Raw genomic sequence first — 27831 nt, 5'->3', positions numbered from 1 at the left:
GGCGAGACTTGCAGAACCAAATTCTCCGTTGGCATCGGATGGGATTTTACGAGCCTCGCCCGAGCAAGGTCATAAAATCCCGCTGACTGACTCAGGTGTTCATTTTAGCATGTAAAGCAATGTGTCACAGTTTGTAATTGCCCAGACACAACTGCAGGATTGAGCTCTCCAAGCACGTCACTAGCTGTCAGTTGTTAAAGGTGCGTGGAGGAACTATTTCTATCTACTGATATATTCACTATGTAAATGATTCTGTATTCCTGATTCACCGTGGTCGGGAGTCCATAAGGGGCTGGAAAATCAGGTTTCTAACAAAGGCAAAACTCGACTTTCAAAAAAGTATGTATATCAGTTTTCCGGGCAGATGGAATCATTGAATAGAAGTTTACCATCATAGGTTGGGGCGGCATGGTGGCACAGAGGTTGGCACTACTGCCTTACAAAGCCAGGGCGGGCGACCTGGGTTCAGCTCTGGACTCGGATGACTGTCTGTGTGGAGTTTGCACATTTTCCCCGTATCTACGTGGGTTTCCTCCGGGTGCTCCAGCTTCCTCCCACAGGCCAAAGATGTGTGGGTTAGGCTGATTGGCCATGCTAAATTGCCCCTTAGTGTCAGGGGGATTAACAGGGTAAATTTGTGGGTTTAGGATAATAAGGCATGGTAGGGATTGTTGTCGGTAAAATATCAATGGGTTGAATGACCATCTCCAGTACTATAGGGATTCTATGGTTTTAAAAAGAAATTCACACAACTCTGAGATCACAGCACAAAGTCAGAGCAACTGTATTAATAAGATATGTTTTTGGGTGCTGCACGGTTCACAGTTCACGAGGTTCCTTTCCCCCTTTTTCTGGAAGCTGGATCTTCAAATCCAACTTTGCAATAGAGCTTTGCAAAAAATAATGTGCCTGAATTTATGAACAATTCTGTCATAATAACAGATTTTTTCCCCTCCATGTTCTTCTTCCTTTCATTGCTGCTGATGAATGAAGTGGATGAGAGCTCGGTGGACCTCGGACCCTTGCTATGCTTATTATGGTGTTGATGGCACAGACTGTTCCTTCCTCATGTACCTCAGTGAAAAAGAATGGTTCTGCCCCCCGTTACCATGGAAGAATCGCACTGCTTTCCCCACCAGGACTGAAACTAAAGTACAGGTAGGCTGAAGCTTGATCGGTAAAGAACCATCGGGATTCCGAGGGGAGTGGACAAGGCTCGGGTTTTCCGCCAGTTGTTAATGTCTCTATTCTAACAGATCCTGCTACTGGTTTCTCTCTCAAACATTGTTTGAACTCATCACTTAAGGGCCTTAGAAATGGTTTGAATCTTTCTGCTCCAAAGCTAAATTTAAGTTAAACTTTCAACACCTGTAAATAAAGTTGTCTGCTATTTATGTTTTGTGTCTAGAAATGGCTATCAGTTAACAGACGATGAATCCAATTCTGATGGCATTAGCAGTGCTCAGTGAGTCTTGCAGGTTCAGTGTTTATGGACTGTAATGTGGAACAGATAGGGAAACATTCTGCTGTCTTACTGTAAGTCATGATGTGGAGATGTTGGCGTTGGACTGGGGTAATCACAGTAAGAAGTCTCACAAAACAGGTTGAAGTCCAACAGGTTTATTTGGTAGCAAAAGCCACTAGCTTTCGGAGCACTTGTCGTTCCTTTGTTGGGTGAGTGGGATTTCAGTTCACAAACAGGGCACATAAAGACACAAACTCAAATTACAAACTAATGGTTGGAATGCGAGCTGTTACAGGTAATCAAGTCTCAAAGGTGCAGACAACGTGAGTGGAGAGAGCGTTAAGCACAGGTTAAAGAGATGTGTATTGTCTCCAGACAGGACAGTTAGTGAGATTTTGTAAATCCAGGCAAGCCATTGGGGTTACAGATAGTGTGACATGAACCCGAGATCCTGGTTGAGGCCGTCCTCGCATGTGGAACTTGGCTATTAGTTTCTGCTTAGTGACTCTGCGCTGTCGTGTGTCATGAAGGCCGCCCTGGAGGACGCTTACCTGAAGATCAGAGGCTGAATGCCCGTGACTGCTGAAGTGTTCGCTAACAGGAAGGGAACACTCTCTTGCCTGATGGTTGTTGAGCGATGTTCATTCATCTGCATGGTCTTGCCAACATACCATGCCTCGGGACATCCTTTCCTGCAGCGTTGACCAAGTTGCAAGAGTACGTACCGTGTATCTGCTGGATGGTGTTTTCATATGAGATGATGGCATTCGTGTTGATGAACCGGCACGTCTTACAGAGATTGCTGCGGCAGGGTCATGTGGTGTCATGGTCACTGTTCTTCTGAAGGTTGGGTGGCTTGCTGTGGCCAATGGTCTGTTTGATATTGTGCGGTTGTTCGAAGACAGGAATTGGGGGTGGCCTTGGCGAGATGTTCGTCTTCATCAATGACATGTTGAAGGCTCCAGAGAAGACATCATAGCTTCTCCGCTCTGGGGAAGTACTAGATGACGAAGGGCACGCTGTCCGCCTTGTCCCACACTTGTCTTTCGAGGAGGTCAGTGTGGTTTTTCGCTGTGGCGCGTCAGAACTGTCAATCAATGAGTTGAGTGCCATATCCTGTAGTTATGAGGGCATCGTTTAGCGTTGAAGGTATCTGTTGCGATCCTCTTCATCTGAGCAGATCCTGTGTATATGGGGGGCTTGTCCAGAGGGGATGGATTCTTTAATGTGTTTAGGGTGGAAGCTGGAGTGGTGGAGCATCGTGAGGTTATCCGTGGGCTTGCGGTACAGTGAAATGTTGAGGTGACCTTTCTTGATGGACTTGCGTGTGTCCAAGAATGTAACCAATTACGGAGAGTAGTCCATGATGATTCTGATGGTGGGATGGAACTTGTTGATGTCATCATATAGTTGTTTCAATGATTGTTCACCGTGAGTCCAAAGGAAGAAAATGTCATTGATGTATCTAGTGTATGGCATTGGTTGAAGGTCCTGTGTGGTGAAAAGATCTTGTTTGAACCTGTGCGTGAAGATGTTGGCATGTTAAGGTACGAATTTGGTCCCCATGGCTGTTCCAAATGTCTGGATGAAGAACTGGTGTTGAAGGTGAAAACGTTGTGGTCCAAAATGAAATGGAAGAGTTGTAAAATTGCATCTGGAGACTGGTACTTGGTAGTGTTGAGTACTGAGACAGTTGCAGCAATGCCATCATCGTGGGCGATGTTGGTGTAGAGTGCTGAGACATCCATTGTGATGAGAAGCGCTCCTGGTTCAATGCTCCATGTGTACTGAGTTTCTGTAGGAAGTTCATAGTGTTGCGACAAAAGCTGGGGTTTCTTTCTACAATGGGTTTCAGGATGCCCTCAAGGTAGCTGGAGAGGTTCTTGCACAGAGTCCCATTGCCCGATACGATGGGACGGGTGGGTGTGTTTGCCTTGTGTATCTTCGGGAGACAATAGAGATCTCCAACATGGGGAGTACGTGGGATGAGAGCACAAGAGGGTGCTCTAAAGGTCCGGATCAAAGGTCTTGATCAGTCTGTTGAGTTGACGGGTATGTTCTTTGGTTGGATCTGCGAGTAATTGTCTGTAGAGTTCCTCATTGTTCAGTTGTCAGTACACTTCTTTACAGTAATCCGTTCTGTTCAGTATGACGATGGCCCCTGCTTTTTCTGCTGGTTTGATGACAATGTTGCAGTTGGTCTTGAGAGCGCGGATGGCGTTGCGTTGTGCTTGGGTGATGTTCAGGGCTGGTTTGTGAGTGCAGTTGAAGAATCTGGTGTTGCCGCACCCCCTGACAGCTTGGGCATACATGTCAAGTCGAGGGCAGTGGCCTTCCGGAGGAGTCCAATTTGACTCTCTCCTCTTTGGTTGCTGCACCGCGGATCTCTCTGTCGGCTGTTCATTGGCTGTCTCATTGTGTTCGCTGTTGGCCCCTTGAGGTATGTGGAAGAATTCCCGCAGCCTCATTCACCTGACAAATTCCTCTGTGTCAGCTGCGAGACTGATGGGGTCTATTTTGGTGGTGGTGCAGAAATTGAGCCCTCGGCTGAGAACTTCGATTTCATCAGGTTTACTGGGGAGACGCTACGACAGCAGATGAATGTACACCACTTGACAATCACCAGGCAAGAGTGATCTTTTCCTGTTGGGGGGCACTTCAGCGGTCACGGGGATTTAACCTCTGATCATTGGGTAAGCATTCTCCAAGGCAGCCTTCACAACAGTGAAGATTCGCTGAGCAGAGACTGATAGCCAAGTTCCACACACATGAGGACAGCTCAACCGGTTCATGTTACACTATCTGTAACCCCCATGACTTGCCTGGGCTTGTAAAATCTCACTAACTATCCTGTCTGAAGACGATACACATCTCTTTAACCTGTGCTTAACGCTCTCCCCACTCACATTGTCTGTGCCTTTAAGACCTGAATACCTACAAAGACTCGCATTCCATTATTTTGTAAATTGAGTTTGTGTCTTTATATCCCCTATTTGTGAACTGAAATCCCACTCACCTGACGAAGGTGCAGCAAGCACTTCGAAAGCTAGTGGCTTTTGCTCCCAAATAAACCTGTTGGACTTTTTAACCTGGTGTTGTGAGGCTTCTTACTGTGTCTTCCTGTAAGAACAGAAATTGTGGAATACTGCCAATCCGATCCTCTCATTTCCCCAGTCATGTGATTAGTAGCATCCTTTGTCCTAGATTATAATGAATTGACAGAGAGATTAACATTTATCAAAAAATAGGGGCAGCACGGTGGCACAGTGGTTAGTGCCGCTGTCTCATAGTACCAGGGACCCGGTTTGGTTACCAACTTTGGATGACTGTCTGTTGGAGTTTGCACGTTCTCCCCATGTCTGCGTGGGTTTCCTCTGGGTGCTCCGGTTTCCTCCCACAGTCAGAAGATGTGCGGGTTAAATGGATTGTCCATATAAATTGTCCCTTAGTGTCAGGGGGATTAGCAGGGTAAGTACGTATAGGGACAGGGCCTGGATGGAGTTATTGTCGGTGCAGGCTTGACGGATCGAATGGCCTCTTTCTGCACTGTAGGGATTCTATGATTCCAAAAAATATTGTAATCAAAATTCATTGCCACTTATTACAGATAAGAACATATAACAGAGTGTAAACTTTCGGTAGTATTCCATTGTCTATGGTTAACATAAAAGCTGAAGATTAGCTTTTGTGCTTGTATTCATCTAAATCTCCAAATTGGACATATTCTTTGTAGTTTACTTGCATTAAGTTATATTATCCTGTCTGCATAGAGAGTCCATTTTGTATGATAATGCTCCAAGTGCCACTAATAGAATCATTTAGAAATGTTGCCTGATTTGCTTGTTTATTGTATCAAGTTTTTATCAATATCAGTGCTCAACTGCAGAAACCTTGGATTGTTACAAAATGCAAGAAATTTGCCCTCATTTGAGTGTAAATGCAAACATATACTTGCTCACTGGACTTGGTGTGTGCAGCTACTGTTTCTCCTCTTCCCAAGAACAATAATTTACTGTGCAGAGAGTTACCGCAAGGAATTGATAACACAGTGGCAGCTGGCCAATGCTTGAATGCACATTGGACAGTCGCTCCTCATTATAATCAGTGCAAAATTCTGAAGCCCACTTGCCCTCTCAATGCGAACTGAAACCTGTGAATGGACTGTGCTCATGGGTCATTGTGACCTTTTAATTTGTTTCAATGGGCAGTCCACTTCATTAATCATTTTGGAGTGGTGGAATCAGCCCTGGTTAATCTGCTTCAACAAAACAGCTACTACTAGGAAGGCGTATTTCACTCCCCTTCATAACAGGAACAACCCTGTTTTTGCTGTGGCTCTTCACGTTTTATTGGTTACGCCTGTGACGATTTGGTCTTCATGTATAAAGAGAGTTATGGAAATGTGTTCAAACCTTTCTGATGGACACCTAAGGTGAGAGTCCATCTATAGCGTATTAAATATTCCTGAATACAAGGTGCTCAAAAAAGATAAGAAAAGAAAAGGGGCGGAGTGGTAGTGTTTATTGAAAAGAACATTGCTGTGCTGGAGAGACTGGATGTCCCAGAAGGGATCAAGGGCAGAATCTATTTGAAGGAACAAAAAGCAACATTTGATTCCAATTAATCAGGTCCAGATCCATTCTTACCCCACTGAAGTTGGCTTTCCCCAGGTTAATAAAGATGTAGTTTTACATGGCTCGGTGAGGCAATAGGCCACCAACTACTTGGAAAGATGTGGATGTGCCGGTGTTGGACTGGGGTAAACACAGTAAAAAGTCTGACAACACCAGGTTCAAGTCCAACCGATTTATTTGATAGTAAACTCACAAGCTTTCGGGGTTTGTCCCTTCGTCAGGTGAATAGAGAGTTCTGGCCTCAGACAGAGCATATAAAGCACAGACAGTTTACAGATTACTGATTAGAGTGCGAATCTTTACACCCAACCTGCTGTTCAAGTCCTAAAGTGGCCGACAATGTGAGTGGAAGGAGCACTGATCACAGGTTAAAGAGATGTGTATTGTCTCCAGACAGCACAGTAAATGAGGTTTTGCAAACCCAAGCAAGTCACGGGGGTTACAGACAGTGCAACATGAACCCAAGATCCCTGCTGAGACCGTCCTCATGTGTGCGGAACTTGGCTATCAGTCTCCGCTCAGCGACTCTGCGCTGTCGTGTGTCATGAAGGCCGCCTTGGAGAATGCTTACCCGAAGGTCAGAGGCGGAATGCCTGTGACTACTGAAGTGTTCGCCAACAGGAAGGGAACAGTCTTGCCTGGTGATTGTCGAGCGATGCTCATTCATCCGTTGTCGTAGCATCTGCATGGTCTCCCCAATGTACCATGCTTCGGGGCATCCTTTCTTGCAACGTATCAGGTAGACAATGTTGGCCGAGTTGCAAGAGTATTTACCGTGTACCTGGTGGATGGTATTCTCACGTGTGATGATGTACCTGGTGGATGGTATTCTCACGTGTGATGATGTCATCCATGTCGATGATTTGGTATTTGGCACTGGTAGCAATCCTGAGATTATGACCTTTGAGGTCCTACTTTTCAGTTTAACTCCTAACTCCCTAAATTCAGTTTGTAGGACCTCATCTGTATTCAGTTAGTTGCTGCTACAAAGAAAATGGAAGGAATAAGTTTGTGTACATACGTTAGTGACCATATGAAAGAGGTTAAGAGGAGTCAGTGAGTGTGACAGAGTATGTGATTGAGGGAGAGAGATTCAGAAGATGGTGTGTGTGAAGGAGAGTTCAAACGTGTGGGAGATATTAGTGTGTCTGTGTGTGTGTGTCTGTGTGTGTGAGAGAGACTGAGTGTGCTCATTTGAACTGCAAATATCATTGGCCAGAAGAGTTTGATGTTATTGGAGAACTTAAAATGAAGGGGAGTGCAGGGCCCCACAAAATGCAAGTCCAACACTGCATACTTGTCATCATCCTCACGAACCTGCCTGCTCCAAATTAATCTGTCTATGATAGTATCGGTTGCAGTGATCACTGTACAATCCTTGTAGAGACAAAGTCCCGTCCTCACACTGAGGATGCCCTCTATTGTGTTGTGTGGCGCAACCATCATGCTAAATAGGATAGACGTTGAACAGATCTCCCGACTCAAAACTGGGCCTCCGTGAGGCACTGTGGGCCATCAGCAGCAGCAGCAGAATTGTACTCAACCACAATCTGTAACCTCATGGCCTGGCGCATCCCCAGCTCAACCTCACCACCAAGCCAAGGGATCAACCCTGGTTCAATAAAGAGTATAAGAAGGCATGCCAGGCATAACAAAAAAAATGAGGGGTCAGCCTGGTGAAGCTACAACACAGGACTACTTGTGTGCCGAACAGCATAAGCAGCAAGTAACAGACACACCTGGAATGAGCTACCTGTGTGATGCAAGCAGCTTCAGTTGCGGGATTCAAGAGGGAATTGGATTGTTATCTAAAAGGAATAATGTGCTGGGTTACTTGAAGAAGGTGGGAAAGTAGCACTCTGTGGATGGCTCATCTGGAGGGCCGATGCAGACGTGATGGGCCAATTGACCTCCTTCTGTGCTGTATGAATCCTGTGATTCTGATTGTTGTGATTATAAAGCTGTACTTATTAAAGTGCTAATCGGTGTCCAGCTATGAATTTTAATCTGGGTATACTTCCCTATTTTTCATGTTCTGGAACAGAAAGAGGCTCAGAGCTGGTATGTTAAACAGGTGAGAGTGTACCTTAGATGCTGCATTGAAGTATATCTTTACACTCCTCTCTGTGTACACTGAGCCAGTGCCTCTTATTTGAACCTCTCTTGGAAAAACAAACAGCTACCAGTGCCAATGTAAATTGCTGAATCGAGCTGTCAGTGAACTATGAAAAGTTTTGCAGCCAAACTCGGAGACCAGTGCCAACACAGGGAAGGTGAGCAGAATCTGCACTCGTCCTGTGCCAGTAGATCCAAGTCTCACGGTGGTGGGAGGGGGACCTCTTGTATAGCCTGATCTACCTGCCTCCTGCTATTTTGATTCCAGAAAGATCGGGCAAGAGGCTTTTCCACTGGGAACCCCACTGCCAAGATGAATAATGGTGGTGGGAAGACGAGGAGCAACAGAGCAATTAATACAAAGGCACAGTTAGATTTTGAGTTGAGCAGTCAGCCTTTTGGAGTAAATAAATCATCAGTCAAACCAAAAACATAGAAACAAACAAAGCCCAGTCAGGATTTTCAAGCCTCTGTGTGCAGTTTTTTTTAAAGTTAGCTACAAACAGTGAAAACATTATTTGTATGTTGATCTTGTGTTTCAACAGCCAGCAAAGGTGCTGGCCAGAGCCCCTTTCAGTCTAAAAGTAGAAAAGGACTTGCTTCACTGGAAACTTGTTTCACTCTGGAGCCATTTATTCCCACACCCACATTGATAATGTAACTGCAACACCATATCCTGCACCTTCTCCTTTCCTTCTCCCCTATGTACTCTATGAATGGTGTGCTTTGTCTGTATAGTGTCCAAGAAACAATACTTTTCACTGTATCTCAATACATGTGACAATAATAAATCAAATCAAATAATATTCAGCTTAATTAGCTATATTCTAATCTATCTTTTGGTGAAAAACTATGAAATCCAACCTGCGATTCTCCCACTTCGCTGTGATAAGTTTTTAGTGCAGCGGGGCTGAGAGATTCTCGTGTTGGCTGATTTGAAGGTTCGCGTGAGCGTCTCCCAGTGCAGGATATCTGGCTGCGTCAGTTCCTTACAGCAAGCTGATGGGGAGGCGCAAAGACAATTAACATGGTTATTTTAGTATAATTTAAATACAATTAGTGGGCCTGGGTTTGAAATCTCTGGGCCCACTACTATCCCCCACCCTGCCAGAGTGTTTCACTCCAGCGGGGTTTATTAAACCTCCCCACTTTTGGGGAACTAGTGGCCTGACTCTGCTGGAGTGAAGGGGCCCCTGAGAGGATCGGGTGGTGGAGGGTTACCACTTGGGCATTGGCACCCTGGCAATGCCAGTGTGTGCCCCTGGCATTGCCCAAGTGCCAAAGGGGCAGCTTGGCACTGCCCATCGGGCATGGAGCAGTGCCAAGGGAGCAGGGCCTAGGGGGCGGGCTTCCTGCTGCCAATCTACATTGAGATCAGTGATGGAAACAGGGAAGCCAGCAATCCGGGCAGGCTGGGGAGTCAGCACTGCTGGGGGTGGTGGGGGAGAGGCAAATTGGTGAGGGGTGCTAGAGATCGTTGTAGGCCAGGACGGGGGGGTGGTTTCAGGGCTGAGCCCAGGAATGTTCGGGGGCCAGTGATCGAGTCGTGGGAGGATGGAGAGCTGGCGCTGCAGCAGTCTGGGGCTGGCCAGTGATCGAATTGGCCAGCAATCGGGAGGTCATCAGTGCAGGGCCGCTGCATATGCGTCGATCTCGGTGCAGTGGCCCACTCAGTGTGCTGATTTCAGCTTCTCCAATGTGGATAGGCCCCGCTCCCCGAAATGTAATGATATTCACACTGGTGGCCTCTACAGTGCACAGAGTGTGGGAAATTCTTCTCTCAACTCCCACTGAAAAAAATCAGTGTGAATTACTCCTGTTTTCACACAAATTTGACACTTAGAATTTTTTTGGGAGAATTCCACCCCCCATTGACTCCTCCCCTCCCTCCACTGACACCCCCGACATCTTCAGTCTTGTAGACCAAGTAGTCATGTGAGAACATGATAACATGCCTACATAAGAGGTCATGTGGTGAGAGCACGGAAGCAAATCTTGGGATCTCGGGCTGAGCACAAGTACAGTATGTAGCTGTTGAGCTTCCTTGAATTTGGTAATTCGAGGAACCCACAACGTTCTACAAGTCTACGACTTCTGATAAATTTAGAGAATAAGATTTTTTGTTTGCTTTCCAGTTTTCTCCTTAGGAACCCTGAGAGTAAGTGGCCAAATTTTGGATTTTATCTGGGATTTGTACTCTGGCCCAAAGTGAGGGTAGGTTTTCCTTTTGAGATGCAGTTTTAGTGGGGTGGTGTTTTCCCTGATCTCAATTCTAGTTCCAAACCACTTTCCCAAGAGTGTTCATTCTAGAGGCATAGCAAGATTCCCACCATGAATAAGGATTCCACTCGTGCAAAGATCAGAATCTCAATGAAGTGAGAACACTGCTACAACATCCAGAAGAAGTAGCAAGGAACTGTGAAGGGATGACATGACATCCCTCCATGGGGAAGTCACGTCATGTGGTAGCATGGACAAGTTGGACTGAAGGGCCTGTCACTATGCTGTAAACCTCTATGACTGTATGACATAAAGCTCTGAAAGAAGACAGCCACTGTAGGCCTCAGTCAAGGTCTATCAGGTAAATTTCTGGGGTCAACTGCTTCTCAAGACCTTGTTCAGGGCTGCTCTGGGAAAAAGTGGTAAGTGAAGCAGAAAGAAGGATAGTTAGAAAGCAAGTTACAATCTGAAACAAAATATTGGAGAATCTCAGCCGGTCTGACAGCATCTGTGTAGAAAGAACAGAACCAATGTTTTGAATCTGCACGACTCTTCATCAGAGTTAAAGAAAACTGGAAATCAGATGAGATTTATACTGTTGTGGGGGTGGAAAGGAGCAGTATGAGCTGGATAGAGGGCCACCCATAGGTGGAGGCAGGGGAAAGATTGACAAAAGCGTCATGGACAAAAGAATGAAGGGAATATAAATAGTGGTGTTCATGGCTAAGAAGGATACTGGTGATGGTACATTAATAGTTCTGAACATGTTTAATGGCAGAACAAAGTTAAGCAGTGCTTCAAAGAGCAACTTTAGACGTGTAACAGATAGCCAGAGTGTGGAGGAGGGTTGTGGGGGGGGAGGTGTTGGGTGGTGGGGAGAAGATGACTGTAAGGGAAGAAAGATGGAAAGTGGGATAAAAGAGGGAATGGAAGAAAGAATCAAAGGAAGAAATGAAAATAAATTGATAGAAATAAAAATTGATGGAAAAGGAAAGAGTTCACAGTCCTCAGTTATCGAACCCAGTGTTAAGTCTGGAAGACTGTAGCATGGTAATTGGAAGGTGAGGTACTGTTCTTCCAGTTTTCATTGGGCCAGTTCCCTACTTCCCCACCATCACTTAGATATGTCAGACAAGGAAGACAGTGGCAGCAGTGCCCCAGCAAAATCAAAAATATTTGTTATAACAGGGGTAGAACTTTCTGCTCAAATTTTTCATTATTCTCTCAAATTGTTGTACCTGGTTTGGGGTAGAATTGAGAAGGGGAATTCTTCTCTGTCCCTCCCCAGAAAAGAATGAGGCAAGTTTGCGATTTTTTTCCCCCCCTTTTGCATGAGCTCTCTGCTGAAAGGCAGGTCTGACCTACAGTGCTCTGACCTTCATCCCAGGTAGATCAAACAGGCAGGCTCCAAATCCATCCCAGCTAGAACAGGGATGGAACCCCATGCTATCGGACCAATCTGCTCCACAGCAGCCATCCAAACAATCGTGCAATCAGCCTCTTCCAAGGTGCCTCAAGTTGTTGTTTCAACATAGACTTTTACAAGCGTATTGTGGCCTGGAGCTATGGATAGCCACTCCAATTTCTTCCCATTCCATCAGAAACCTCTCCCATTCTTCACACTGATATATACTGAAAGGAATTATTGGCTGACTCTCAACCTGTTTGACTACATTATGAACAAATGAGAGAAGAGATAGAGAAATAGTAGAAAGGGGCGGTGAGCATGGCAAAGTGGTAATAGCTCTGGAATAGTGATCCAACAGCCCCAGTTCATGCTCTGGGAGACACGGATTCAAATCCCAATTTAAAATCTGGAATTGAAAGCTAACCTTCCTAATAGTGACCAAGAAACTATTGTTAATAGCACGGCACAATGGTTAGCACTACTGTTTCAAAAGCCAGGGACCTGGGTTCGATTCCGGTCTTGGGTGATTGTGTGGAGACTGTATCTTTTCCCTGTGTCTGTAAGAATTTCCGTCAGGTGCTTCAGTTCCCTCCCTCAGTCCAAAGATGTGCAGGTTAGGTGGATTGACCGTGCTAAATTGCCCCTTGGCATCTAATGATGAATAGGTTGGATGGATAAACCATGGTAAATGGGCGGAGTTGCAGGGATTGGGTGGGATTCTCCTTCAGAGAGTCGGTGCAGACTCAATGGGCCAAATGGCCTACCTCTGTACTGTAAAAATAACATGAGAATTCGATCATGACAAATCCTTCATCATCAAGTTCTTGGTGGGACTCGAACCCGGTTTAGTGGCAAGGACGCAACCCAGTGCACAACAAAACTTTTCAAAGTATCTATTCTGAACATCTCTGGAATATTCTTTTCACATATGCTTTATGTTGCAGACTCAGCTGGGATTCAGCTCACAGTAACTTTTGAAGTCAAAGTTACAATGCATTCCAAAACTTGTAAAACCTACCAAAACTGTTTAAAAAGAAAACCATCGGGAAACACATCTTCCAATATTAAAGCTCATCTTCTAAATTCACCACAGCAAAAAATGTACTTGTGTGCATGTCAATTTCCCCTCCCATTCAGCCCCCAATATGATATAACTGATAGAATATTGAGTTCAAGTTGCAGCTTAATTTATGACAACTCAAGGGTAATTAGGGATATGCAGTAAGTGCTGGTACTGCTTATACCCACAAAAGTATTTTTAAAATGCTGATATCACAATGCACCCCAATTGCAATGACTCTTCATATACATGAGGTCATTGGGGTTTCAGTTTTCGGAGAAAAACAAACTGAATCTCAAAGTCACGCAAAAAAGCAAATTAAAAAATCCTCAAACTCAATATCATAAAGAGGAAATTGACTTATTCTGTTGCCTTGAAGCAGTGACCTGGGCCCTTTTCACTCCTACATTAAGTTATTTCCTTTTTTGTGCTTAGATAGCTTCGGAAAAAGCTAACACATCAGTTTTCCTGCACAAAAGCAGTATAAAATTGGAAAAATCTGTGGTGCCATGGTCTTAAACTTTAAAGAAGTTTAAATGAAAAATTTTATTGATTAGTGTCACACGTAGGCTTATATTAACACTGCAATGAAGGTACCGTGAAAATCCCCTAGTCGCCACACCCCGGCGCCTGTTCAGGTACACTGAGGGAGAATTTAGCACAGCCAGTCCACCTAACCAGCACATCTGAGCATTAAATGAAGTTCTGCCTGGAGTTGACCCCTCTAACAATCTATTCACCAATGTATATTGTCATTGTTAGCCTTTTTCATTTCAATAGTTGACATAATAATATAGAATGTGTTATGATCTAATTCTCAAGTTTTTTTTTACAACTTTCACCTGCTTCAGGTGAAATTTCCTTGTATCCACTGCCCAGACACCCCGTGAATTGGTGCATACAAACACTCTCTACTTATTTCTCTCTATCTCATTCTTCTCTCATGTTGTCTCTGTCTGTTTCTTGTGTGTGTGTGTGTGTGTGCGTGCCTCTGTCTTTCTCACTTTCTCTTTCTTTCTCACTTTCTCTTTCTTTCTCACTTTCTCTTTCTTTCTCACTTTCTCTTTCAGTCTGTTTTTAGGACAACTTGTGGCACGGTGATAGTATCCTTATCTCTGAACCAGATATTCTGGGTTCAAGTCCAGCTCCAGGACTTGTTGACCGTGGAAGGAGTATTTGTAACCCAGTTCAATGGGCTGATTATCAGCTCGGGAATCCTTCCACCAGTATTCCCCACAGGGGAAAAGAGAAGATATGCTTGAGAAATTCTCTGTTTTGCTTTCTCTGCTTGTGGCCAAACAGGCCATCTAAAATGGTAATTTGTAAAGCACTCTGGGACAATTGGGCAAGAGCTAAAATGACAGGCTGCTGTTTAAAGACAAACAGGCTGCAACCCTGACGAGTGAATAAACAGGATATTGGTCATCTCCAGGATGAAAGAGACTTTACAGTCACACTGGCTTGTTTCATCTCAGGATGAAAGAGACTTTCTGGTGACACTGGGTTGTGTACTAGACATAAGGACACCGTGACCCCTTATTTAGGAGAGGAAGTATGTGACCTATGTGCCTCCAGCACCTGCAGACATGGCTGTTGGGGACACACCCAGAGATTGGTGTGGTAGCATCTGATTGGACTCTTATCGATTGGGGAGATCAAGCCCTGATCAATTGATTGGCAATGGCCAAAAAGGGGCGTGAAACTAAACGGGATATAAAGGGTGCTGCGCAATCAGGAATCCCTCTCTCTCTCTCTGACCCCATGAATGAGCTACAAAATGGAGAGCCACCACACCCAAGAAGGAAGACCAGAGCCAGATCAGATCAAAGGACCAGACTACGCAGGCAACTACCAAGACCAGCGCACAGATTAAGGCCGATATCTGCTTGGGTACTTGCCAGTCACGGTGTTATATTGGACTTGGATTCTAGTATTTTCTGTAAGATAACTTATTGTTAGTCAGATGGGTTTGATTGTGTGGGTTTAAATAAATATTGGGTGTAGGAACAAGACGTCTACTCAAAGTTATTTGTCCACTGTATAAGGGTTAAAGCAGACTGTGCGACAGGGAACACTGTTTTTTTTTGTTCCTGTGGCTTTCTCGGTCTCACTGTCTTCCTATTTCTGTCCCATGGTGTGTGTATGCCTCTCTCATATTGTATCTCTTTCTTAATTTTCTCTCTTGTCTCAAAAAAATTCAACACTTTAGCAACTTAAAAAACTCTACCTGAAAAATTACCAGTTGTTTTCGGAAAAAAATCTAAAATGATCACAATGCAGACCACGATATATCAGCACTGTCAGTGGACAAGTCTCTCCATCTCATTGGAAAAAGTCAGAAGATTATCCTCATAGACGTCTCAGCATTGGATAGTGATTTCTAAGCTTTGGATGTGAAAAATATTTCACCTTTTCTTCAAACGCAATAATATTTTTCAAACATGCCCTATACAGAAGGGTAGAGAAGAGCAAAGCCTGCTGAAATGTACAATCAAGGAATCTCTTATCAGCTTTAGGAACCCAGTATTGTGATGAAATGTGGGAGTGGGAGGAATATTTGCTCGTCAATTTTTCCAGAGTCAGCTTCCTAATTTGCCATCTCCAAGCCCACCATTGAGACTGACGGCCTAATCAGAGACATAGAGGTTCCCTCACAGATAAGTTTCAAATTAAAGTTCCAAGGAGCTCCTCAGCACCTCCTCTGCCGGGTACCACACTGGGACCTTGTGAATGGCCTTGTTTTTCTGCAGCTCTTCTTTACAGCACATGAGGCCTCCACCTCCAGTGGCTTCACTGCTTGCTACAGGCTATTCCTGCTGTGACATCCACCTTGCACTGCTTTATGATGCCAAGTCAATTTCTCCCATCTTCCTTCTGAAATTTGAAAACTCAATATTTGTTCACAGCATGTCCTCTTCATTGAAAGCCCTTATTACTTGGTAAAGGATATTTACTGCAGGAGACTATGATTTGAGTTGTTATTGTCACATATATTACTATACTGTGAAAAGTATTGTTTCTTGCCTGCTATACAAACAAAGCATTCCATACATAGAAAAGGAAAACAATGAGTGCAGAATTAGTGTTACTGTTATAGCTAGGGTGCAGAGAAAGATTTACCTAATACAAGGTAGGTCCATTCAGAAATCTGATGGCAGCAGGGAAGAAGCTTGGGCCGATTGGTACGTGTCCTCAGACTTTTGTATCTTTTTCCCAACGGAAGGAGGTGGAAGAAGTTATAAAAGTCTGAGGGCACGTACCAACTTGAATTAGTCTGCATTAATTTGAGGTCAGAACCAACAGTGAACAGACTTGCACTGACCGTTGTTGATAATCAGTTGATTATAAGATAAAGTTCAATTCTGAACCTTGCTTTCAAATGGCTCCTTATCCCCTCTTCTCCCTATCTCTGTGAGCTCCTCAAGTCCTACAACCCTGTAAGATTTGCGAATCTGCAATTCTGGTCAATGTTGCATTCACAGCCTCTGCCACTCTGTCACTGTTGACCATGACCTTCATTTACTTAGAACCTACGCTCTAGAATTCCTTCTCTGAGCTTCTCTACCCGTCTCTCCTCCTTTAAGATTCTCCCATAAAGCGATTTCTTCGACAAAACTCTTGGCCTCGTCTTCTAATATCCCCTTTATGGCAAATGTTTGCAAGTGCCCCTGTGTGAAGCAGTTTGAAATGAATTTGTATTGTTTAAGACACACCATCACTGCAGCTAGCAGTCAATCAGCATTAAGGAAACTCCGTAAAGCAATGGAAAACCAGTGTCACCAAAGTTCTGCCAATCTCGTACCAGAAGTTATGGTGGGAATCCTGAGGAACACCTGAGGAATTTTAGACCTGGTGCTGTGGGGCTGCAGTGCTAATCGCTGTACCACTGTGCCGCCCGGTACTTATGAGAATCTTTGACACCATCTTGGAATTCATTATGAACATCATGAGTATAAAAGGAAAGATCAACACTAGCATACTTCAAAGAGCAGGAATGTCTGGAACTGAAGCACTCATCATTGGAGCCCAGCTCAAATGGAGCAGAGTGTAGGCAGGTGAATGAAGTATTCATACTTAATATAAAAATAGAAAATGCTGGCAATACTTCGGCCTGGATTTTCATCCTCAAGGCTGGGAGTGGGAGTTAGGAGGATTCCCTGCTCCAGCTCTTGCATTTCAGGAGGAAATGCCAACAAGGGCGAGGTTTTTATTGTGGGGGCTGTGGGCTGCACTTGGGAGATCCGATCTGGGAAAAGGTTTTGGAGGCTCCTGGGTGCTGAAGTGGGCTGTTTAAATGGCCAACCTCATTGCTGCGGAACTCCATCCCGGTTAAAATATAAGCAGGCCCTCCAGCCCTCACCACCCCCCCATCCCACACTCCCCAAGACTCACCAAGACCCATGCCACCTCATGTTCCCCCACCCATATCCTATGACCCCACGTGCCAAGTTAAATAACCCACATGGCTCCTCATACTCCCCATGTCAAACTATGGCACTTCCAGGGCATTCATACTCTATAAACTGTACAAAAATAAGGAACACTACAGTGTTCGCACATTTTTCCATGTGACTACTAAAGCTATCCTGAATAATTGTTTCTCAAAGGTTCTCTACCACCTTGTGTAACTAAACATTCTGGAATTGACAGCAGAGACCAGTCAAAGCAATTGGTCAAGAGATGTTTTCTCTAGGGTTCAGGTGTTTTAGTCCACTAAAGGATGTCTGGGCTGTAAATGAAGGATACATAATGATGTACACCATGGCACATTGAAAACCTGGCTCAATTCCATAAAAATGGCAAAGGACTAGGCTTATCCTCACAAGAGGGCCAATCAAATTGGGGATGCAGGGTCCAAGCTTTTGAACCAAACCAGGTGGCACCTTTTGAGTGGCATTGCCAAAAATCAGAAATGGGGCTGGGAACCCAGAATTTGATCCTGGCCGCCATTTCTAAAGGTCTTCTAAGTCATCCCGACTCACTGAAAATCCAGGTTGATGGCTTGTCATCAGAACCACTTTGATGGAAGGTCATTGAGCTGAAATGTTAATTCTGTTTTCCTCTGACAGATGCTGTCAGATCTGCTGAATATTCCCAGCATTTTCTGTTTTTATTTCAGATTTCAAGAACCTGCAGTATTTTGCTTTGAGTGATTGGATTATTTTTGATAGTTGGCTTGGCATTGTACTGGATTCATGCTCCATACAATATCAAACAAAAGTGACGGCTTTTATTTATGTTGGATTTTAAGGTGGAAATTGACCTTTGAACCATCATTGTGGGTGTCCCAATTTCACTTTGTTTTAAACTATATGCTATAAACTTAGAGATACTGCCTCAAATCTTGGCATCTCTCACCTGTGAAACATTGGCAGCGTACAAAAATAGTTTTGACATTTACAGGTTAAAATTTCATTTCGCAACATGCCATCAGACCTTTCTCTTTCGTTAAAGAAGCCAGCAGGTGCAGAAATGGAAACATAAGCTCCCAGCGAATTTGCCACCGGTATTTGTGGTATTTTTGGCATCAGTTAGAATCAGTCCGAAGGATGGAATAAACATTTTCTTGTTAGGAAGGATGTGACGATTCTCAATAGATGCACAGACACATACTGGTATCGGCTAAGATTTATTGCACATGTCACATTTTAAATAAGTTTTGCACCTGTGGGCTTTCAGTAACTTGGTATGTGTGCGACCTGTCTGACTATAGCACTGATGATTTGATAAGTGGCTGGACATTGTCAACCAACTGCCCCCACCACCACCACCTCCCTGCAACAACCTCGAGTGGGAGGAATGGCTGTAAATGTGACTATCGCTTAGAAGCTGAGCACTGCAGCCTTCAATAACATCTGCACTGCTTAGTGAGTGTGAGCTTGATGCTCCAAATCCTGTTGACCCCTCACGCGTCATAAAGTACTTTGTTAATAAACAGTTGATGGTGCATGTCAGAACAGTCTATAAAACAAATACAATGCTGGTAATGCTCTGAAACCTTGGTTGAATACGTTATATTCTATGTTGACTTCAGGGGAGAGTAAAGTTAGGTGGGCTATAAAACTGGTGTGGTACCTGATCTCATAAGATTCCTAATGTGGAGTTTAGGCTTAAAGTGCCCCAAATGGCCTGAGAAGGTATAAGAACATAAGAACATAAGAAATAGGAGCAGGAGTAGGCCATCTAGCCCTTCGAGCCTGCCCCGCCATTCAATAAGATCATGGCTGATCTGTCGTGGCTCAGTTCCACATTCCCGCCCTCTCCCCATAACCCTTAATCCCCTCTCTTATCAAGAACCCATCAACCCGCTTCTTAAAAATATTTAGCGAGGCAGCCTCCACCACTTCAACGGGCAGAGAATTCCAGAGATTCACCACCCTTTGAGTGAAGAAGTTCCTCCTCAACTCCGTTCTAAACCGCCTCCCCTTTATCTTGAGGCTGTGCCCCCTAGTCCTACTGTCTTTTTTGAGCGGGAAGAGTCTCTCCACCTCTATCCTATCCATCCCATTCATCATCTTATACATCTCAATGAGATCTCCCCTCATTCTTCTAAACTCTAACGAGTACAAGCCTAGTTTATTCAGCCTCTCCTCATAGCTCAATCCCCTCAACTCCGGTATCAGCCTAGTAAACCTCCTCTGCACTCCCTCCAGGGCCAAAATATCCTTGCGCAGGTGCGGCGCCCAAAACTGCACACAGTACTCCAGCTGCGGCCTCACCAATGCCCTATACAGCTGCAACAAGACCTCCCTATCTCAGTGCCCCAGTAACTCTTTAATGTCCTGAAATCAAGGAAATTAATAGCTTTAAAGGACTGCTGCCATCTCCACCCTATGGTGTCAGCCATGACAGTACCCTCACCTCAGGTCACAGGGTTTGCATTTCAGTCCAACTCCAGATTCTGAGCACAAAATTCCAAACTGCCAAGCTGAGACAGTGCTACAACATGATGCAACGATCTTGTTCCTCAGATGAGGTGTTAAATCGAGGCTATGTCGGGATGGACCCTTTCACACTATTCTAAAGGAGTGAAGTTATCCAAGATGTCTTGATGAACATTCGCCCCTCAGACAACATCACAAAAGTACAGATTATGTCACCATTATCACTTTGGTTGTTTGTGAGAGCTTGTTGTCTGTCAGGTCCCCGACATTGCAACTGTGACTACACTTTAGAAGAACTTATTTGGCTGTAGACTGTTGGGACATCTTACGTTTATGAAAGATGCTGGATAAATGTGAGGCTTTTTCTTTCACCTCAGGACGATGGAAGTAACAACACTTCCAGTATAGAAGAATGCCTCTATTCACCTATTAGAGGAGCAAACTCATTGGCCAGCATTTTTCATGGCCGATGTTGATGGACATGTACAGAGGCATGTTGGAGGTCTCATAGGAAGACCCTAGTCACGCTTCTTGATGGTGTATATTCAGGATATGATCTCCCACTCCCCTCATCAATGGTTGGAGGCTTTCCCGCCAAACTTAATTTTAATAAATTAGCATCTTGTTATTGTGGTCACATGGCAGAATCAGCTTCTCCCCACATCAAATTTAAATCCCATATCGATGCAGCATCAGAAAATACCTTTGAAAGGCGTGTACCTGACAACCTGATCTTCGAGGGGAAGTCAGAGGCATACACACACAACTTAGCGCTCACTAGGGTCACCCCGAGGAATTCAAAGAGGTGGCGCAGCAGTTTCAGGGGGCAGAGTGGGGATGGGGGGCAAATGGGATGTCCAAGATAGCTTCTTCTCAGCTGTCGTTCAATGGTGCCAGTGCAAGGGCTCCATTATTGGGAGTAAGGGCTGGGAATAGGAAGGCAGCATTGAAAGAAGCCTAGGGACATGGCCTCCAGTGGCATTACAGGAGGAGGTACTGGAATTGGGAGGGAAGACAATGTACTGAGGGGAGTCTCAGAGCAGGGGACTCGGAGGGGGGGAGGCGGTTATAGGGGGGTGGCTGTAGGGGAGGCAGGGGAGGCACATGCTAGGAAGCATAGACTCAAAGAAATACACAAGAACATGATGGGGGTGAGGTGAAAAAAATTGTCCATGTCTTTGGAAATGCATTTTAAGTTTGGGCATTCTTCTGCAGCTGAGAATGTTCAGCATCAGCTCCATTGCCATGCTTGGAGTCTGGCTTCCGAAGAAATCATGTCCACTAAAGCAACATAAATTTCTGATGGAGCCGTTTATTCCTCCTGAACTTTTAACCCCTGAAGGATGGACTGCAAATTAAGTTGCGTTTTATGGGGATGCAAAACAATTGGACAACTGGACAAGTTAAAGGATGTGGAAGCTGGGTATGGGGCAGTCACTGAGAGCAGTGCTCAAAACACCTCACATTGTAGCTATTCAGGCTTTGAGCAGTAACCCCTATGATTCAATCTAACCATGCAGTTTTAAAGTGCAAGTTAGGATGATACCGGCACCTAAGCTGAAATCACAGGATGTTGTCGAGTGGCTGAAGCTATCACCTTTCTCTAAAACGGTGTGGGACAGAAGTAGATGTGGTTTTGGTCAGGCATGAAGATAACTAAACACTGCCCATTCATGTGTTGGCTTTGACTCCCTAGCAGGAGTGAAGAGGCCTTGATATGCAGCCAGAGCAGACACTTAATGAACGGAGGTTCTTAGGAGACAATTGCCAACCCTTGCATTTCTCCTTTTGACTCGGCAGCTAGGAGACCATCAGGACCAAGGGGCCTGGTAATTTTGCTGTTGGCTTATAGGCAGGATAGAAGAAAGAGAAGAATGTGTTCAAAGGTGCCTGACTCAGCACAGGGAGGACATAACCTTCAAATTTAAAGGGTAGCAGGACCCTTTAGTGGGAGATCCACACAGGGGCATCGTTTATAGGTGCCTCACTACACCCAAGGTATATAATCCACACATCTACCTGCAGATGAGCAAGAACTAATAACACCAAATTATTAACTTCAGTTATCACAGAAATTGGTTACTCACAATGCCACCACCTGCAGGATCTGACGCCTCGGGGACTTGGAGGGCACCCATTGCCAGTGCCATTGAAAGTGACTGCTGTGTTCAATTTCTATGGCAGTACTTCCTTCCAGGGCTCCACTGAGGACCTGTAACAATGTCTCATGCCTGCACCCACAAATATATGCAGGAGTTCATGGATGCCATATTCACCAAGGCACTTAACTTTGTTGATGCTCTTTCAGATAGCCTCGATGGGCAGAACGGTTTCTTCTGCATAGCAGGATTCTATGATACACAAGGACTCATACATCCTAAATATGTCTCAGATCCCTAATATCTTCCAGGGTCTGTGATTTTGGAAAAGGTATTTCCTTGAGAAAAGGAACCTTGTATCTTTGTTGCAATCAACAGAGAGGTTTGAGCAAAAAGGAGCCAGTTCAACCTTCTCACCTCGTCATAACACAGGGGTGATGACCATGACAACTATCTTCGATTCATCTAAAAAGACAACTTGTTCACTACTGTCCTTTAGGGAAGGAAATCTACTGTCCTTATCCAATCTGGCCCCAGAACCACAGCAAGGTGGTTGACTCTTCACTGTCCTCTGAAATGGTTGAGCAAACCTTCAGTTCAATGCAATTAGAGATGCGCAATATCCCATGAAAGGACGATTACAATCAAATCAGCACAATCTTATTGAATAGCTTGAGGGGCCAAGTGACCTACTCCTGCTCCTAATTCATGTTTGTATGAAATAATTAAAAAGGTTATGGAGATACTTATGATGAAAGATGGCAGACCTGAAATGTTAACTCTGTTTCCCCTCCAGGGATGCGACATGCACTTTCGATATTTATTACAGAGATAGAGCAGGAAGATCATGCTGGAATTGTATAAAATGCTGGTTAAGCCTTCAACTGGAGCATTGCATGCAGTTCTAGTAATTACATTCTAGGAAGGATGAGGTTGCAGGTAAGAGAGTATGGAGAGATTTACCAGGCGGCTGCCTGGGCTGCAGTGTCTGATCCATGAGGAAAGATTGGATAGGGTGAGGCTGCTTTCCTTGGAGTGGTGAAGGGGACCTGAGAAAGGTGTATAAAATTATGCAGGTCATAGGGTGGATATGAAGACATTTTTGCCATCAGAAGAGGGGTCAATGTCCAGGGAATATAATTTGAAGGAAAGAGGTAGAAAGCTGAAAGTGGAGTTGAGGAGAAACTTCTTCACTCAGAGGGTGGTGGGAACTGCCAGAAAGAGTGGGTGAGTCAGGAACTCTTGTAACAGTTCAGAAGTATTTAGATACTCACGTGAGTAGCCGTAACCTCCAGGGCTATGGGCCAAAGACTAGAAAATGGGATTACTGTGGTCAGATCTTTGTTGACCTGCGGGGACACGATGGGTCAAATGGCCTCTTTCTATGCTATAAACGCCTATGAATCTATCGTGATTGTTAAGGCCATGATAGGACTTAAACGTGAGACAGGAGGTGCTGTGGACCGGAGTGAATGTACGTCAACAGGACAATGGTAATGGATGAGTGGTTCTTACTGAAGGTTAGGATATTAACTGCACTTTACACAATGATTGATAGGAGGCCGGATAAGGGAACATTGGAATGGTCTTGTCGAGACATTACAAAGACAAGAATGATAGTTTCATCAGCAAGGGCTCAGGTCGGGGCCAAGGCAGCTGAGATGATGGGAGTAAATGAAGGTCAAAGAATTTGAACAGAAAATAACTTTGTCAATACAATACAGATAACTTTGTGTGAAGTAATACCACACTTTACCATGTTTATTTAAATATACCTCTTTTGTGAAGAATTTAGACTTTATTTGTCAAAGGATTGACCAATGTGGAATTTTGGCTAGTTGTGGCCATTGTTCTATGGAATTTTGCAATTCTATCAGCAGGAATAGTTGATAACTTTGGCAAAAGCTGAATTTTTGTGTCATCAGGTTTCAATTCATTAAGGTTTCATGGCACCTCAGGCACTAATCCTTTCTGTGAGTTCAGTGCCTTTCTTCACACACATCTATCCTTTCACAAAAGAGGAAAAATGCATGGCCTTTAGTAATTTCTAAGAAAAGATAGAAAAAATTCAAAAATAAATAATTGGAAATGGATCTTAGCCGTCTCTAGTAATGGTTCAGAGGTGGAACATTAGATAAATCTTATCCTCATAAGGTTCAATCACCAATATGGAATTACTTTAAATCAGTAAATAAATGGTCTAGAAAAATAACTTCCATTAGGGCAAGACAAAACTGTTAAACTGAAGTTTTTCACCCATCTGCCTATTTGTTTACTACAACAGTATCGTATCCATCACCTCTCCCTGGATGAGGACATGTCAAGACTACTGACATGAGATTCCACGGGCAGAATTCAATGAGAACAGTAGGGGGCCCAATGTCCATCACCAAAAGCGATGATCCACCACTGGCTTCATGTTCTGTTTTTCTCCTCCTTGTGCTTATTTGCTGATAAACATCAAGGCACCAACCATGTATAAGGGATGAATTCAAAATGTGCAGCTTGATGCATTAAGAATTTGAGAAATTGCTAACAGTATCACACAGTTGGAAAACTTGTATACATGTCTGAGTTGGCCACTTCCTCAGAACAAATTGAGACTAAGTTTCAATCATCTGCATTGCGTCATTTCCTTTCCACTATTGTATACAGCAAACATGACTACATACAGTTAAATGTGTACCACAACAGCAGCACCCATGCCAACCCAATCCCCGAGGGAATTAAGTCCTTAATTGATGGCGGGAACCTTGCTGCTGGAGCTCACCCAGGGACATTTAATTGCCGCACATCCCCAACTGGGTGGAAATCCTGCCCCCCAAAGCTGTTGGCCTATCAAAGATCAGAATCTCTCCAATACCCACCTCTAGCAGTGGCTGCTGCCACTGTTATCCTCTCTCAGGACAACAATTTTTATCCTCTCACCACTGCTTTTGCTATTACCTGTCAACCAGCCAGCTCATTCTGCTATCAGCTATGCTGAGATGCTGCATTGTGCACAGCTTCACCTTCAAGGTCTGAGGATGCACAAGATTATCCACCAGAGCCATTTCCAGTCTCCCCCATTAGAAGTTAGCAGTCTCCCACCCGCTGTGCTGCAGCCACTGAGGTAATACTGTATGGATGTAATAGGACAGGCACACACACATGGAGACAGGCACAAAGGGAATGCACATGAATGACTGGGATCACATTTATATGCAATAGGACGTGATCTCATGTATAAATTTGCAGACTCAATGGGCTTAATGGCCTTCTTCTGCACTGTAGAATTCTATGAATTTGATATGAATCATAGAATTCTACAGTGTAGAAGGAGCCCATTCAGCCCATCATGCCTACACTGGCAACAATCCCACCCAGGCTTTATCCCTGTAATCCCATTTATTTACCCTGCTAGTCCCCCTGACAATAAGAGGCAAATTTGCATAGCCAATCAACCTGGCCTGCCCATCTTTGGCATGTGGGTGGGAACTGGAGCACCTGGAGAAAACCCATGCAGACACAGGGAGAACGTGCAAACTCCACACAGACAGTGACCGAAAGCTAGGATTGAACCAGGTCCCTGGCACTGAGGCAGCAGAGCTAACCGCTGGAATGTTTATTTTGCTGTGGCTTTTATATAATAGAATCCCTACAGTGCAGAAGGAGGCCAAATGGCCCAACAAGTCTGCACCGACCACATTCCACCCATGCCCCATTGCCAAAACTCCGCCTATTTTCCCTGATGATCCTACTGACACCAAGGGGCAATTTACTATGGCCAATCAATCTAACCCCCACATCTTTGGAGAGTGGGAGGAAACCAGAGCACCCGGAGGAAAGCCATATAGACAGGGGGAGAGCATGCAAACTCCAAATTGACAATGACCCAAGGCTGGAATTGAACTGGGGACTCTGGTGTTATGAGGCAGCAGTGTTAACCACTCTGCCACAATGCTGCCCCGATGTTGATGTTTGCATTGTGGCCTAGAGGATCTGATGGTCAGTGACACAAGGATGTTAAGGGGGGGAATTTTCCTGCCCTGCTCACCACGGGAATCGTAGGGGGCAGCGGGGATGCGGATCATGGAAAGATCCATTGACCTCAGGCAGGGTTTTCTGGTTTTGGGGCAAGCACGGCTGGAAAATCCCACTAAAGATGTGGTACTGTTATTGAATGGGGAATTGGGGTTGCAATTTTCAGTATGGCACTAGAATTAGCAATTCCAGACAGCAGAGGCAGAAAGCAACTGTGTAGGTTCAGGAGCTCTCTCACAGTTTTAGCTGACAAGCCCCTTTCCAAATGGGTTAGTAATCACAGACCTCCCATCAAAATTATAATACTTTATAATATTATATGGAAGTGCTACATATTAAGTTATTCTGATGTTTTTAAGAAGTTAGGTATTGCAGATATCAGTGAGCTGAATTCTGCCTGCTTCTCACAGCAGACTCTGTTTATCCTTGCTGTGCTCTTTGGCAGTGGCACTCGTAAATCATTCGACACTTCCAGTGTGAACCTGTACTTTGTCTTCATTGCTGCCATAACAGAAAATGATATTTCACAAATGTTTGTTGTTCTGAAAGCTTAGCAACTCCGTCATTGCCGCCTCTGCCAATTCTAGGTACTCTGCTGCAACAGATGGCAGAACTGGAAAGATGTTTGTTTCTGAACCTTGATTGACAGTGAGCAATGACAGGACTGTTCCACCAGTTTTTCCCCTTTAGATGACAAAGCGAATGTTGAAAATTAATCCCAAATCCAATCGCAATTAGTTGTGCTCCTACTTTCAACATAAACCCAGGAGTACTTTTGCAAGAGGAGCAATATGTTTTCTTTTACACAATGGATTATCATTAGGTTTATTTCCAGAAACAGAGTTAGCAGTGGGAACATAGCTGATACTTCATTGCTCATTTTCCTTCCTCAATTTGTAGTCTTAGCACTCACTTTGAGTATGGTTGTATTGTGGTGAGGCCCTGGAACAGAATCCCACATTAGGAAGCCAGACTAGACATCAACAATGTTTTCTATTTTGACATAAACATAAGGATAGGATGCTTCACTCCGTGAGTACTTCCGTTGACAAATTAGGGATCTTTTATGGTAAAAACAAATTTTATTTAATAACACAGTTTAAGTATAACGCTAACAAAACAAAGCAGCTTAACTCTTAACAGTTCAACAGTAGTTGAAAAATGAAAGGAAACAACTTCAATTTCTAACTTATCATTGTTTCAGTTCCAAATAAGCAACATTCTTTTACCGACTTAAAATTCCATTTTAAATATAGTTAGCAACCATAAGTATATTTACTATAAGGGGTGTAGTCAGGTCTTGAAGCTTTCAGAGAGAGATTTTGAGTTTTAGAGCAGCTTGCAGATCTCCGTCTTTAAACAAACTGCAGCCAGAACTGAAAGTTTTTTTTATCTGCTACAAACCTAGCTCCTCCCATTTATCATATTTTCCACATGATCCTGTCCATCAACATCACCAAAAATTGTAGGGGGAAAATCTTCATCTATAAACAAAAATCCATTAGCTCTCACCCTAAGTAAACACTACATAGATAAAATTAGTAATTATCCTGCTCTCCCAGCATCTGAGCTGCATTCCCTCCAACTGTCTGTAGAAAAAAAGCTGAATTTTAAAACATATCCCTTAAACGTAAAATATATCAACAGTACACTATCATCACAATTGCCACCTTTAGATTCAGAGTACTTAACAGGTTTAAATGACAACAAGGAATACAAGTTCCATTATCCTTAACTGATCAGGGAGGTTTTGAGCTAATGCAGGATTGTGCACAGAAAGAAAAGCCAACAGCTGTTTCCAAAGCACAAAAATGCTTTCTCAGACTCTGCCATGAGACAATCAATGTACTTTAGTGCGAAACAAGGATTATTTACATGTCCTGCACCCACATCTGAATATAGATTTACCAGCAGACGTGAATT

At 44.1% G+C, this 27831-nt stretch overlaps 1 protein-coding gene across 2 annotated transcripts in view; it reads left to right on the top strand.

Moving 5' to 3' along the window:
* Nucleotides 1-27831, top strand: part of mgat5b (alpha-1,6-mannosylglycoprotein 6-beta-N-acetylglucosaminyltransferase B) — an 834607-nt gene that overhangs the window by 471159 nt on the left and 335617 nt on the right. For both annotated transcript variants that reach the window (XM_080208895.1, XM_080208894.1), the window contains exon 6: nt 994-1158. In XM_080208895.1, coding sequence (XP_080065021.1) covers nt 994-1158 — 165 coding nt within the window. The remainder of the gene's footprint in view (nt 1-993; nt 1159-27831) is intronic.

Source organism: Carcharhinus amblyrhynchos, chromosome 21 (genome assembly GCF_965287045.1).
Source record: "Carcharhinus amblyrhynchos chromosome 21, sCarAmb.v2.hapA, whole genome shotgun sequence".
NCBI classification, from domain to species: Eukaryota; Metazoa; Chordata; class Chondrichthyes; order Carcharhiniformes; family Carcharhinidae; genus Carcharhinus; species Carcharhinus amblyrhynchos.
The sequence above is the reverse complement of the archived record's forward strand: the minus strand, read 5'-3'. Positions and strand labels throughout refer to the sequence as shown.